This window comes from Pelodiscus sinensis, chromosome 3, assembly GCF_052426305.1.
Source record: "Pelodiscus sinensis isolate ZL-2025 chromosome 3, ASM5242630v1, whole genome shotgun sequence".
Lineage (NCBI taxonomy): Eukaryota > Metazoa > Chordata > Testudines > Trionychidae > Pelodiscus > Pelodiscus sinensis.
The window spans coordinates 201,650,068-201,662,680 of NC_143054.1; the positions used below are offsets into that span (position 1 = coordinate 201,650,068).

The 12,613-nt window shown below is 69.8% G+C and overlaps 1 protein-coding gene across 12 annotated transcripts in view; it reads right to left on the bottom strand.

Annotated features, from left to right (window-relative positions):
* Positions 1–12,613, bottom strand: part of NINL (ninein like) — a 47,375-nt gene that overhangs the window by 25,211 nt on the left and 9,551 nt on the right. For 9 of the 12 annotated variants that reach the window (XM_089777609.1, XM_089777608.1, XM_089777603.1 and 6 more), the window contains 8 exons: positions 11,355–11,451; positions 8,130–8,305; positions 5,778–5,844; positions 5,158–5,348; positions 2,958–3,101; positions 2,133–2,300; positions 1,202–1,338; positions 930–1,070 (listed from right to left, as the gene is read on the bottom strand). In XM_089777609.1, the coding sequence (XP_089633735.1) occupies positions 930–1,070; positions 1,202–1,338; positions 2,133–2,300; positions 2,958–3,101; positions 5,158–5,348; positions 5,778–5,844; positions 8,130–8,305; positions 11,355–11,451 (1,121 nt within the window). Of the gene's footprint in view, positions 1–929; positions 1,071–1,201; positions 1,339–2,132; positions 2,301–2,957; positions 3,102–5,157; positions 5,349–5,777; positions 5,845–6,360; positions 7,166–8,129; positions 8,306–11,354; positions 11,452–12,613 lie in introns of those variants that run through there. The other 3 variants (XM_089777607.1, XM_089777606.1, XM_075925850.2) reach the window with 3 other exon arrangements.

A 12,613-nucleotide genomic window follows, 5' to 3' on the forward strand; every position in this document is an offset into this window, starting at 1 on the left:
GCGCCCAGAGTCCAGCAGGCGCCCCTCGCCCAGCACCCAGAGTCCAGCAGCCGCCCCGCGCCACCACCCAGCGCCCAGAGTCCAGCAGCCGCCCCGCGCCACCACCCAGCGCCCAGCACCTGGAGGCCACAGTCCCTCAGCCAGAAGTTCGGGTACAGACGGGGCAGGGGCGGGGGCTGGGGGGGGCCACACTAGAGAATCCCAGTGGTCCATTCTGGCCTGCAAAGGGCTCCAGCTTTCGGGAGGCTTTGCTGATCATCAGCCCGATCGCCAGAGCCTCCAAGTCTCGGCCTGCAGGAGTGTGCGACTCCCCGACCCCCGCCCCAGCCCGCGACTCCCCTGCGCCCCCAATCCCCTTCAGCCCCCCCAACTCCCCGCCCCCAATCCCCACAATCCCCACCCCCCCCATCCCCTCCCCAACGCCCCCTGACATGATGCCCCGGCACCCCCAATCCCCAACGCCCCCCAGCTTCCCGCCCCAGCCCCCCCGACTCCCCGCCCCCAATACCTACCCCGCGACTCCCCGGCGACCCCCAAACCCCAACCCCCCCCTGCCCCCCGACTCCCCTCCCCTGCCCGCCCCCGACCCCCTCCCCGCCCCCAACCCCCACCCCGCCCTCCCCCCCCCAATCCTCTCCCCAGTGCCCCTGACTCCCCACCCCCAACCCCCACCCCGACTCCCCACCCCCCAGTGCCCCCCCACCCCCACCCCCGCCCCCCGCGCCCCCCCTCCCCCCCACCCCCCCCCACCCCCTCCCTCACGCCCCCCCCAATCCTCTCCCCAGTGCCCCTGACTCCCCACCCCCAATCCTCGCCCTGGCCTGTGACTCCCCAGCGCCCCCCCAAACCCCTTCCCTGTGCCCCGCACTCGCCAGCGGAGGGCCCGGGGCGAGCTGCAGGAGACGGGGCCCGCAGGCGGCTCTCCCTACCGGAGCCTGCTCTCGTGGCGGCGCTCCACGGCCGCGTGGTGCTCGTCCACGTCCCTGACCAGCTGTAGGTTCCGTTTCTCCGCCTTCTCCAAGTCCAGCTGCGCCTTGTCCCGCTCCCGGCAGGCCTGCTCCACCAGCGCCCTGCAAGGGCAGGCAGATGATGCCGGCTGCCCGGCCTCAGGGGGGCCCACGAGCGCCCCCCCAGCCGCGCCCAGCGCCCAAGCCGGTCAGGCCTTGTGGGCGCCGGAGCTGCCGCCCGGCGGGCCCCTTACTCCAGGTAGCGCAGCGCGTGTCTGTAGGAAGCGACGGCTGCGCGCTGCACTGCGCTCCCGGAACCCAGCAGCTCCTTGTCGAGGGCCACGGCCAGCGCCGCCAGGCTCACCCTCTCCTCCAGGCCAACATCCAGACCCTGCAAAGCCAGGAACACGCCCCTGTGAGCACACCTCTGCGGCCGGGGGCTCAGGGACTCGGGTCTGCAGAAGGCTCAAGTCCTGGGTTAGCGCACTAACCACTGAGCCACCCTTCCTCCCCTGGTGCACGCAGCCGCCGGGCGTCAGCCCTGCTCTGTGCTCCCGAGCGGCGCTTGCTGCGCACAGATCGCTGGCGGCCGAAGCCAGCCCCGCAGCGCCCGGGATCTGGCCTCCCCATCGCCACCTCGGCAGAGGCTGCCGTCTGCGCGCACACCGAGAGCCGCAGGAGGGGCCCGGCCCCGCACTGCCGTACGCAGCCCCAGCCGCCGTCAGATCGCGGAGGAGGCCTGAGGAGCGCCGTGCGGAACGCGTCACAGACAACGGCTGCCCACGTCCGCCAAGGCGCAGCAGCTGGAGACGGGACCAGAGCACAGAGCCTCCCGCTGCCCTGACTGGCGTGCGGCTGCGGCCAGGACGCTGCTGATCGCAGAACAAAGCAACAGCCCTGCCCTCGGCCATGCGAGACTGGCGCAGCGACTCCGGCAGCGAGGTCTCGCGCTGAACGACCTGCCTCCTTCAGAGCCAGGAACCTCCGTCCGAGGCCTGCCCTGCCCTGCGCACAGGCCCAGCTCTCCGGGGGCGGGGGCAGTGCAGGCCCCGGCCAGCACGAGGAAGCTCTCCCCCTTTTACCTTGGCCAGAGACCCCCCTCAAATCCGGCATCTGCCCCGGAGCAGGGAGCCCGCGGCCACACACACCAGCAACGCTCAAGCGCCCAGCCAGCAACCCGCCAACCTTGAGAATCTCCGGGGCATTTTCCACGCCCTCCTGGGCCCAGAGGGAGAGGATCTGCGCAGGACTCGCCCAGCCGCTGCCGTCGTCCAGGGAGCAGAAGGGCCGGGGACACGCCGAGCTGGAGGACGGCGGCGGGGAAGCAGTTCTGGGTCCGTTCTCCCCGGGAGCCTGGAAAGCAATTGCGACGAGTTGGCCGAGCGCCCTCCGTCCTGCCAGCCGGCGCAATCCGTGCAGGAGACAAACCAAGTGCAAAGCAGCAGCGGGATCCAGGGGCACCGGGAAGCCGAGTCTTCACCCAGCCCACCTGGCTCCAACCCTCGAGCCCCTGGGCCGGCGGAGCTCCTGCCCCGCTTTGGGCGCCAAGAGCCTGCGGCGGGGCCACGTCTTCACGACAGGGAGCATCGACGCGGCCGCGATCCGTCTGCCGGAGTTCGACTTGGTGGGGGGGGCAGATGCCCCCACTGCCCTGGCACCCGCGGGGACACAACCTGTCCGGAGTCTGAGCTCTCTGGCAGGACGAGGCCTCAAAGCGCCCACCCCAGAGCAGCGGGTGCAGACTGGGCATAAGGGCTCCGGGCCGGCCCTACTCCCAGCCGCAGGGAGCCAGGCTCAGCCAGAGCGGGAACTGGCTCCGGTTACACCCGCTGCCCAGGGGCCAGGAGCGACACCCCCCAGGACAGCCCCTCTGCGCAGGGGAGGGGGCAGCGCGCTGGGCTTGCCTGGGGACTCCCCTCGGAGCTGGTGCAGGCCCCGTGAGTCAGGGGCTCCCATCGTCTTTATAGCCAGGCCCTGCCTGGACCCTTGGAGGCCTGGCCTTGGACTCACCCGCCGACCCGGTGTCAGCTGCCCGGGCTGCTTGGCGGGCGTGGAAGAAACAGGCCCGTGGCTGGACAGGCCAAACTCAAACTCCTGGAAGCTCACTCGGCCGTCGCCATCCCTGTCCAGCCTGCGGAACAGATCCTCAAGGTCCTGCCGAGACGGCGGCGGAATCAGCAGGCGCCTCAGCCACACGCAAGGGCCGAGGCCCAGACACTGGAAAGCGACGTCTAACGACGGCTCCCCGCCAAGCGCACGGTGATGGCTAGTCCAGGAGCTCCGCCCCGCCTCGACCAGAGAGAGGCAGCAAGGGGGGGGGGATACTTCAAAGCAGCAGCACCATGTGGAGCCTGGAGCCAGACCCACGCGCAGCCCGGAGCCAGCTGGGGCGTCCCCCGGCCGCACGCGGCGTTTCAAAGCGGGATCGGCGGGGCTCTCCCACGACCCCGGGCTCCGGGCGGCGCTTCGGCCCCAGGGCTGCTGCTGCGCTTCGAAGGCAGGAGCCCTGTCGACTAGTCGGTGACTCGATATTTAAGCCCCTCGCCTTCACCAATGAACCCACTGAGCCGTCAGCCTCTCACCGCCCTGCGCCAAACGGCAGCAAGTCCTGCGGCACGCGGGGACTCCCAGGGACGCAGGCCACAGCGCGAGCTCCCGCCGGGGGCGCAGGGTGAGAACAGACGCGTGCAGAGGGACCCGGGGAAAGCAAGGGCAGAGCCCAGAGCCTCGACCTCCTGACTTCCATGCTGGAGCTCTCGGCAGCCCCGCGCGCCGAAGCAGCCATGGGCTGCGCCCCTCTGTGCCCTGGAGCGAGCCATCTGGCATCCAGGGGCATCCGTGTGCGCACGGGGCGGCCTGCGTGGCACGTGCAGGATCGGGGCGGAGCTAAGCAGAGGGGCCCTCACTGGCTACACAGCCTCTGCCTGCCGAGTGGGAAATGGGCCGGATTCGGTCGGGCCAGGCACCCCGAGGTGGGGAAACACTCTGGCGTCGCGAGAGGCAGACTAGCCACGCCAGGGAGCCGGGTCTTCGCACGTGCACTGCAGGGCAGCCCCGGCCTCCCATGGCTGCCAGGGATCAGCAGCGCCTGCCAGCGGGGGGTGCACAGGGGCGGTCAATCGCTTCAGAAATATTCCAGAGCAGCTCAGCAGCCCGCCTGGGAGCTCCGCCGCCGGGCACAGAGCTCCAGGCACAGGGCTCCACCGCCGGGCACAGGGCTCCGGGCACAGGGCTCCACCGCCTGGCACAGGGCTCCGGGCACAGGGCTCCGCCACCAGGCACAGGGCTCCGGGCACAGGGCTCCGCCACCGGGCACAGGGCTCCGGGCACAGGGCTCCACCGCCGGGCACAGGGCTCCGCCGCCGGGCACAGGGCTCCGGGCACAGAGCTCTGCCACCGGGCACAGGGCTCCGCCGCCGGGCACAGGGCTCCAGGCACAGAGCTCCGCCGCCGGGCACAGGGCTCCGGGCACAGGGCTCCGCCACCGGGCACAGGGCTCCGGGCACAGGGCTCCGCCACCGGGCACAGGGCTCCGGGCACAGGGCTCCGCCGCCGGGCACAGGGCTCCGGGCACAGAGCTCCGCCGCCGGGCACAGGGCTCCGCCGCCGGGCACAGGGCTCCGGGCACAGGGCTCCGCCGCCGGGCACAGGGCTCCGGGCACAGGGCTCCGCCGCCAGGCACAGGGCTCCGGGCACAGGGCTCCGCCGCCAGGCACAGGGCTCCGGGCACAGGGCTCCGCCTCCGGGCACAGGGCTCCGCCGCCGGGCACAGGGCTCCGCCGCCAGGCACAGGGCTCCGGGCACAGAGCTCCGCCTCCAGGCACAGGGCTCCGGGCACAGGGCTCCACCGCCGGGCACAGGGCTCCGGGCACAGGGCTCCACCGCCGGGCACAGGGCTCCGGGCACAGGGCTCCGCCACCGGGCACAGGGCTCCGCCGCCGGGCACAGGGCTCCAGGCACAGGGCTCCACCGCCGGGCACAGGGCTCCGGGCACAGAGCTCCGCCGCCGGGCACAGGGCTCCGGGCACAGAGCTCCGCCGCCGGGCACAGGGCTCCGGGCACAGGGCTCCGGGCACAGGGCTCCGGGCACAGGGCTCCGGGCACAGGGCTCCGGGCCAGCTAAGCATCAGCCCACGCCCTCGTGGCAGATTGGCCAGGGCCTGCATTTGAGGGATCCGGCTCTTCCCAGCCAGGCTGCCACCCAGCTCACCTCCTGCTCCAGCTCGTGGAGCCCAATGCTCCTACAGACCCGTGCCAGCTCCCGCTTGCCGAGGTAGCCCGTGCCCCCGACATCGAGTTCTTCCCAGATGTCCCGAATCTGCCCCTCCGACATGCCAAAGCGGGGGCTGTCCGTGCGTCCGGGGCTGCCCAGCCGGCCCGGGTCCCAGGTGCTCACTTGACCTGCAGTGAGGAACCGTTCAGCAGTTACAGCCCCCTCTCCTCCAGAGCACGGGGCACCCAGAAAGCCACTCGACTCAGCTCTGCCCTGCCACCACGGGCCCCTCCGGGCTGGGCCATGGCACGACTGGAAAGTCTCCAGGGTTGGCTGCGCCCTCGAGACCAGGCGGGGTTCTGTAGGAAGAGCAGTTCTTCTCAGGGCGGTTTCCTAGCAGGGATCCTTGACTCGGCTGCTGCTGAGCCCGCTCCACGCTCTGCCACGGACCATCCTCTGGACACAGATCTCGACCAGCCACCTGCTGGACTCCTCTAAGCCATCGCCACAAAAAGGAGGCCCCCCGCCCCCCGATCCCGTCACAAGGGGCTAGGCCATGAGCACAGAAAGGCCGGTTCGCCCCGCCGCACTTTGCACGGGGAACGCGGATTTTCTACCTTGCGCCGCCAACATTTCCTCCTGCGGGTCTGTAGCATCTTCTGCTTCTTCCTCGGATTTCAGGCTCTGCAGAAACATGGGGTGAGGCGGGTTAAGAGTGACGTGGAAATCGGGGGGGTGATTTAGGGGAAAGGGCTGGCAACCGCGTGAAAAACCCACGGCCCAGAGACGACCTCGTAAACGCCCCATTACCGAGTACAAGGCGCTCGCTCATCTGTCCCCAGGAGCCCAACATGCCACACGCAAGCCTGGCTCCTGCTGCTCTCCAGCCGGGGCGCCCCACAGCACGACCGTCGCCAGCGCGCAGGCCCCCACCCACCGGCCCCAGCCTGGAGGGGTTACGCTGACCCGCTCTAGCGGCCCTGGGACCCTCGAGACACACTGAAGGGGTCTGGTTTTCACCAGCCCTGTGACGAGCCGGCCCCATTTTACCCATCTGCCCCAGGCAGCGGCCAGCCTTTGTCTATCCTCACCACAGGGCAGGGCAACGATCCCCAGTGAATGGGTGGGAACTGAGGCACAGGGAGCTAAGTGACTGGCCCAAGGCCATACGGGCAGTCTGTGGCACCGCCGGGAACTTACCCTGGGTCTCCCACACCCTGGCAGCACTAATCACCAGGTAACACTTCCTCTGTGACGCTGGTGTCCTGAGGTGGGTTCAAACAACCGGCCGCCCCGGGGTAAAGCAGGGCCCCGCCCCAGAAAGCAGCGCTAGGGAGCAAAGGCCTGAAGAGGCCACAGAGTGCGCTGTTCTACACGCCAGCCAGGCCCCGCTGGAAGGCCGAGCCCAGCCCCGCGCGATGGCAAAGCCAAACCCATCTCCTAGTGGGCAGGTACCGGAGCGACGGACCAGGGCCGGCCGGAGTCTGCCCCAGCGGCTCGGGATCCACCCAGACGGCCGGGCCGGGGCCACGCCTGGGACTCGCAGTTCCATCAGCCGGGGAGGGCAGCGCGCTTTCCCTCCACGGGCGAGCAGGTCCTGCTCCCCTCGCCCTGCAGCGGCGGTTCCGTAAACAAACCCCCCAGAAGCCGCCGGACAGGAGCAGCCTCCGCGTCTCCTCCTCGATTTCCTTGCTCAGTGATGCAGCCCCTCGGCTGGCTTCCATTGCCCAGGCCCCTTCCCGGAGCCCGCCCCGGCCACGCAGCCTCCGCGCTCCTCGGGGGCCACGCAGCCTCCGCGCTCCTCGGGGGCCACGCAGCCTCCGCGCTCCTCGGGGGCCACGCAGCCTCCGCGCTCCTCGGGGGCCACGCAGCCTCCGCGCTCCTCGGGGGCCACGCAGCCTCCGCGCTCCTCGGGGGCCACGCAGCCTCCGCGCTCCTCGGGGGCCACGCAGCCTCCGCGCTCCTCGGGGGCCACGCAGCCTCCGCGCTCCTCGGGGGCCACGCAGCCTCCGCGCTCCTCGGGGGCCACGCAGCCTCCGCGCTCTTCGGGGGCCACGCAGCCTCCGCGCTCCTCGGGGGCCACGCAGCCTCCGCGCTCCTCGGGGGCCACGCAGCCTCCGCGCTCCTCGGGGGCCACGCAGCCTCCGCGCTCCTCGGGGGCCACGCAGCCTCCGCGCTCCTCGGGGGCCACGCAGCCTCCGCGCTCCTCGGGGGCCACGCAGCCTCCGCGCTCCTCGGGGGCCACGCAGCCTCCGCGCTCCTCGGGGGCCACGCAGCCTCCGCGCTCCTCGGGGGCCACGCAGCCTCCGCGCTCCTCGGGGGCCACGCAGCCTCCGCGCTCCTCGGGGGCCACGCAGCCTCCGCGCTCCTCGGGGGCCACGCAAGGGCCCAGCTCCTGCCCACGGCCCGTCTCGCTCACAGCCCTGCCCTTGCTTTAGGCACCGCAGGGCCCCGCTGCAGCAGGACGCCTCTGCCCCGGACAGCTGCCATTCCACAGGGGCGGGAGGCGACCTCTCCGCCAGGGCCAGGCCCGCAGCCGCCCCTCGGCAGCCCCCTCCGGTGCCCGCTGACCTCGGCGGGCCTGGGGTCGGGCGCAGCGGGGCAGCCGCGCCGGGACGTCCCTCATTCTGCCCAGCACGTTCCCAGCTGGGGCCCTTCACGAGTCAGATAAACATTCTCTCCACCACGATTGTTTCCTTCCATTTCTCTGGGGCAGGGACTCCGCCTATTCCGCCTGCATGAGAAGCCCCCAGGCCCAGGCCAGCACGCGCATGGCACCGGGCCACGCTGCCGGGAAGCTGTGCGGCATTTTCCTGCGACGCGCCCGAGCACTGGCTGTGGAGCCCACGCGGAGCCTGCCGCGGCCGCGCCCCGAGGAGCCCCACGGGAACCCCGAATGGCTCAGGCCAGCAGGGACGCGGCCTGGGTTTAAATGCTGCTTCCGGGAGCAGGCAGGGAGTCGCGCCTACCTCCACGCTCTCCAGAGAGGCCGAGCGCCTCAGCTGACTCTTCATGCTGCTTTGAACTTGCTGATCTCGTCCATAGTGGGTGGGTTCCGCCGCGGTGCCTTGCAGCTCGGGGCTCGCCCAGCGGCCAGGCCTCCTCCTCCCCGTCACACACGTGGGCTCGATTTCCTCCGGGACGGCTAGGAGGGAAACCGTCGCTCAGCTGGAGTCATGCCTGGGCAAAGCCCCTTCCAGCCCCGCTTCTTACTGACACGGCCAGGCCGCGAGCACGGCAGCTCCTGCCAGTGACCCTGCACAACCCACCGATTCCTCCCCGCTTTCGCTGCAGCCCGTGAGCGTCCCGCCCGGACACAGGACACAGGCCCCCCAGGAGCACGGCAGCTCCTGCCAGTGACCCTGCACAACCCACCGATTCCTCCCCGCTTTCGCTGCAGCCCATGAGCGTCCCGCCCGGACACAGGACACGGGCCCCCCAGGAGCACGGCAGCTCCTGCCAGTGACCCTGCACAACCCACCGATTCCTCCCCGCTTTCGCTGCAGCCCATGAGCGTCCCGCCCGGACACAGGACACGGGCCCCCCAGGAGCACGGCAGCTCCTGCCAGTGACCCTGCACAACCCACCGATTCCTCCCCGCTTTCGCTGCAGCCCGCGAGCGTCCCGCCCAGACACAGGACACGGGCCCCCCAGGAGCACGGCAGCTCCTGCCAGTGACCCTGCACAACCCACCGATTCCTCCCCGCTTTCGCTGCAGCCCGCGAGCGTCCCGCCCAGACACAGGACACGGGCCCCCCAGGAGCACGGCAGCTCCTGCCAGTGACCCTGCACAACCCACCGATTCCTCCCCGCTTTCGCTGCAGCCCGTGAGCGTCCCGCCCGGACACAGGACACGGGCCCCCCAGGAGCACGGCAGGCCGGGGACTCGCTCTGCCCTTCCCCGGCAGGATTCATACGCCTGCCCCGGGGAGAGCAGCAACACCTCCCCCCTCAACTGTGATTTCAGCAGCAAAGAGCCGTGTGCGAGGGTGGCGCTGAGCAGCCTCCTGCAGGCACCACAGGGGGACTTAAGCAGGCGTCTATTGCAGAGGCAAAGGACCACGTTAGCAGGTACCACTCGCCCCCCTGCGCATGGTGCGCCAGGGGCCGGGGGCAGGGCACACGGCGCCCCCCTGCGCACGGGGTGCCGGGGGCCGGGCGCAGGGCACACGGAGCCCCCCTGCGCACGGGGTGCCGGGGGCCGGGCGCAGGGCACACGGAGCCCCCCTGCGCGCGGGGTGCCGGGGGGCCGGGGGGGGGCAGGGCTCACGGAGCCCCCCTGCGCGCGGGGGGCCGGGGGCCGGGGCCGGGGCACACGGAGCCCCCCTGCGCGCGGGGGGCCGGGGGGGCCAGGGGCAGGGCACACGGAGCCCCCCTGCGCGCGGGGGGCCGGGGGCCAGGCACACGGAGCCCCCCTGCGCGCGGGGGGCCGGGGTCGGGGCACACGGCGCCCCCCTGCGTGCGGGGGGCCGGGGTCGGGGCACACGGCGCCCCCCTGCGCGCGGGGGGCCGGGGGCCGGGCACAGGGCGCACCACAGAACTGGAGTGGCCGATATTTCTTCGTATGCTCCAGAATTCTTGGTCTCCCCCGTCCCTGCAGCCCCCAAACCTCGCCGCTGCCTTTCATCTGCCTGGGCCCTGGGCAGCACAGGCCCACTTGGCAGCCGGGGAAGTGAGGCCCGGGGCAGAGCAAGCGACTGGCCCAAGCTCATGTAGGAGTTTGGGGCAGAGCTGGTGCAGGGACCAACGTGTCGGGCTCGTCTGCCCTCCTGCACCCCGGCCACGGGCCCGAGACCTGGCCGCCGTGACCCCTGCTTCCAGCCCAGCGTCCAGACACAACCTGCACCGAACGCGCCGGCTGGGAGAGCGTCACGGCTCCCGTCCTGCCGCGCCCCGCACGCCCGGTCCCAGTGCACGAGGGCGTGGCCCAGGCTCCGCCCAGCCCAGCCCCTTCTGGGACCCTGCTGATCCCTCAGCAGGTGGGAGGTGGCTGGGGGCCAGGCCTCTCGGTGCAGAATTCACACCCCAGAACCAACAACGCAAACAGGGTCTGTCCATCGCAGCTCTGCCTGCGCCGCACCCGTGTCCCCGGGGCCGTGTCCCGGACAGCCAGGCCGTGTCCCCGTGCCCGTGTCCCCGCGCCCGTGTCCCGGACAGCCAGGCCGTGTCCCCAGGGCCGTGTCCCGGGGGCCGTGTCCCCGGGGCCGTGTCCCGGACAGCCAGGCCGTGTCCCCGCGCCCGTGTCCCGGACAGCCAGGCCGTGTCCCCGACAGCCAGGCCGTGGCAGCGCCGTTTGCCGGCACATGGGCTGGGGTGTGCGTTGCCAGCCGGTGAATGCGCCTGCCAGCAAGGAGCCATTTACCCTGCTGCTCACTGACACTTGTCTGGGGGGGAAGGGGGCAGGGGGCAGGGTTAAGCACCTGCAAACACGGAACATTGTTGCTTACCTGGCAGTGGAGACAAAGCCTCAGGCACTGACCCAACCCCACTGCCTGCCCTGAGCGCTGGGGTGCCCACGACACGGCTGCTGGGCCCAGCTGGGGCACCCGCAAACGGGAGAGGGCTCCGGAGAGCCAGGGCCCCACTGCACTACGGCTGGCCGGCTTGCCAGCCTCCTAGTGGCACGGCCCAGGTGAAGGTGCCTCGCCAGCAGGGCTGTCAGGGATACTCAGCCCAGCAGGCAAAGGTCTGCCAAGCTCTGCCAGCTCGAAGGTGAATCTGAACCAAGCCTGGTGCAAATGGGGAGCCAGGAGGGGAAGCAGCCACGGGACCCATTCACCAAAGCTCCAGCACAGGCCCGGCTGCTCTGCTAAGAGACAGGCTCTAGCTCGGTCACGGCTCCGGGGCCGTCGTGCAGCCTGTGACTACACAAGCACAACGGTTCCTTAAGCTCAATGAAGGGCCTACGGTAGGGTCTGAGCCTCTCGCACTGTGTATCCGCCGCCCCTGGGGAGGTGGGGCTGTGCTGTGGTCCCCATCTTACAGACAGAGACTGCGTGACCCACCCAAGGTCACTCAGGAAGTCTGTGGCGGAGCAGGGAATCAAACCCAGGCCAGCACCCTAACCTCTGGGCCATCCTTGGCAGCTGCAGCCCCTAACGGTTACAGGGTGGAAGATTACGGCTAAGGCCGTCCACGGGGGCAGAAGCCGAGACCAAACGCAACAAGAAAGCAGCTGACGAGTCTCCCAGCACCTGGCTCCAAGTAGCTGCTCTCCTCGTGGGAAACGCCCAGGTCAACGCTGGCGGCCAGCACTGCCACGAAGCCTTCTTTGAACTCCTCAAAGTGAACCTGGGGGCAGGCAGAGACGCCGAGCGCACGTCAGGCCGGCCTGGTGCTACGGGGGGACGGGACCCAAAGGAGCTGGCGACGCACTTGGGGAGAGAGCGAGTCAGAAAGGCCAACTCGGGTCACAGAAACCGGGAAAGGCCGGGCTGGAAGGGACCTCAGCAGGCTGCATGGGGCAGGGCCCGTCCAGCCTCCAGCGACGGGGATACCGCAGCCTCCCGTGGGGCCGGGTCCAGAGCACGACCACCCGGTGAGGTTTCTAAGAGTGACCCTCCCCCTCCCCAGTTTCCTGTCCCGAGGGGCTGCAGGTTAAGCGCTTTACTTCTTGTCCCCCCGATTGGCAGCCTGGAGAACAGCCATAAGAACGGCCGTACTGGGTCAGACCAAAGGTCCATCTAGCCCAGTGTCCTGTCTGCCCACAGTGGCCAGCACCAGGTGCCCCAGAGGGGGTGGACCGAAGACAATGATCAAGTGATTTGTCTCCTGCCATCCTTCTCCAGCCTCTGACAGACAGAGGCCAAGGACACCATTTTATCCCCTGGCTAATAGCCTTTTATGGACCTAACCTCCAGGAAATTATCTAGCTTCTCTTTAAACTCTATTATAGTCCTAGCCTTCACAGCCTCCTCTGGCAAGGAGTTCCACAGGTTGACTACACGCTGTGTGAAGAAGAACTTTCTTTTATTAGTTTTAAACCTGCTCCCCATTAATTTCATTTGGTGTCCTCTAGTTCTTCTATTATGGGAACTAATAAATAACTTCTCTCTCTATCGGCCCTCTCCACACCACTCCTGATTTTATAGACCTCTATCCTATCCCCCCTCGGTCTCCTCTTTTCTGAAAAGTCCCATTCCACCAGGAGGGTTGGAACAAAGGCATCTCAAGCAGCATGTGACCTAGGCAGCCAGCCAACCCGCCCGGCTGTGCTACCCAGAGGCAGCAAGCTTTCCCTTCTGCCGCACTTCACCTCCTGACCCCACCCCGCCGGTGGGACAGCCCTGGGGCCAGCGCCTGACTCCAGCCGACCACCCGGATTCCCAGCGCCAGTGGCTCCAGCATTAATGGGCAGACCAGAGTGAATCTGGGGGGTTGGGAACTCTGAGGTTGGTTTATTTACTGCCCCAGGCCCTTAGAAAGTGCTGAGCCTTTGTGCAGCAGCATTGAC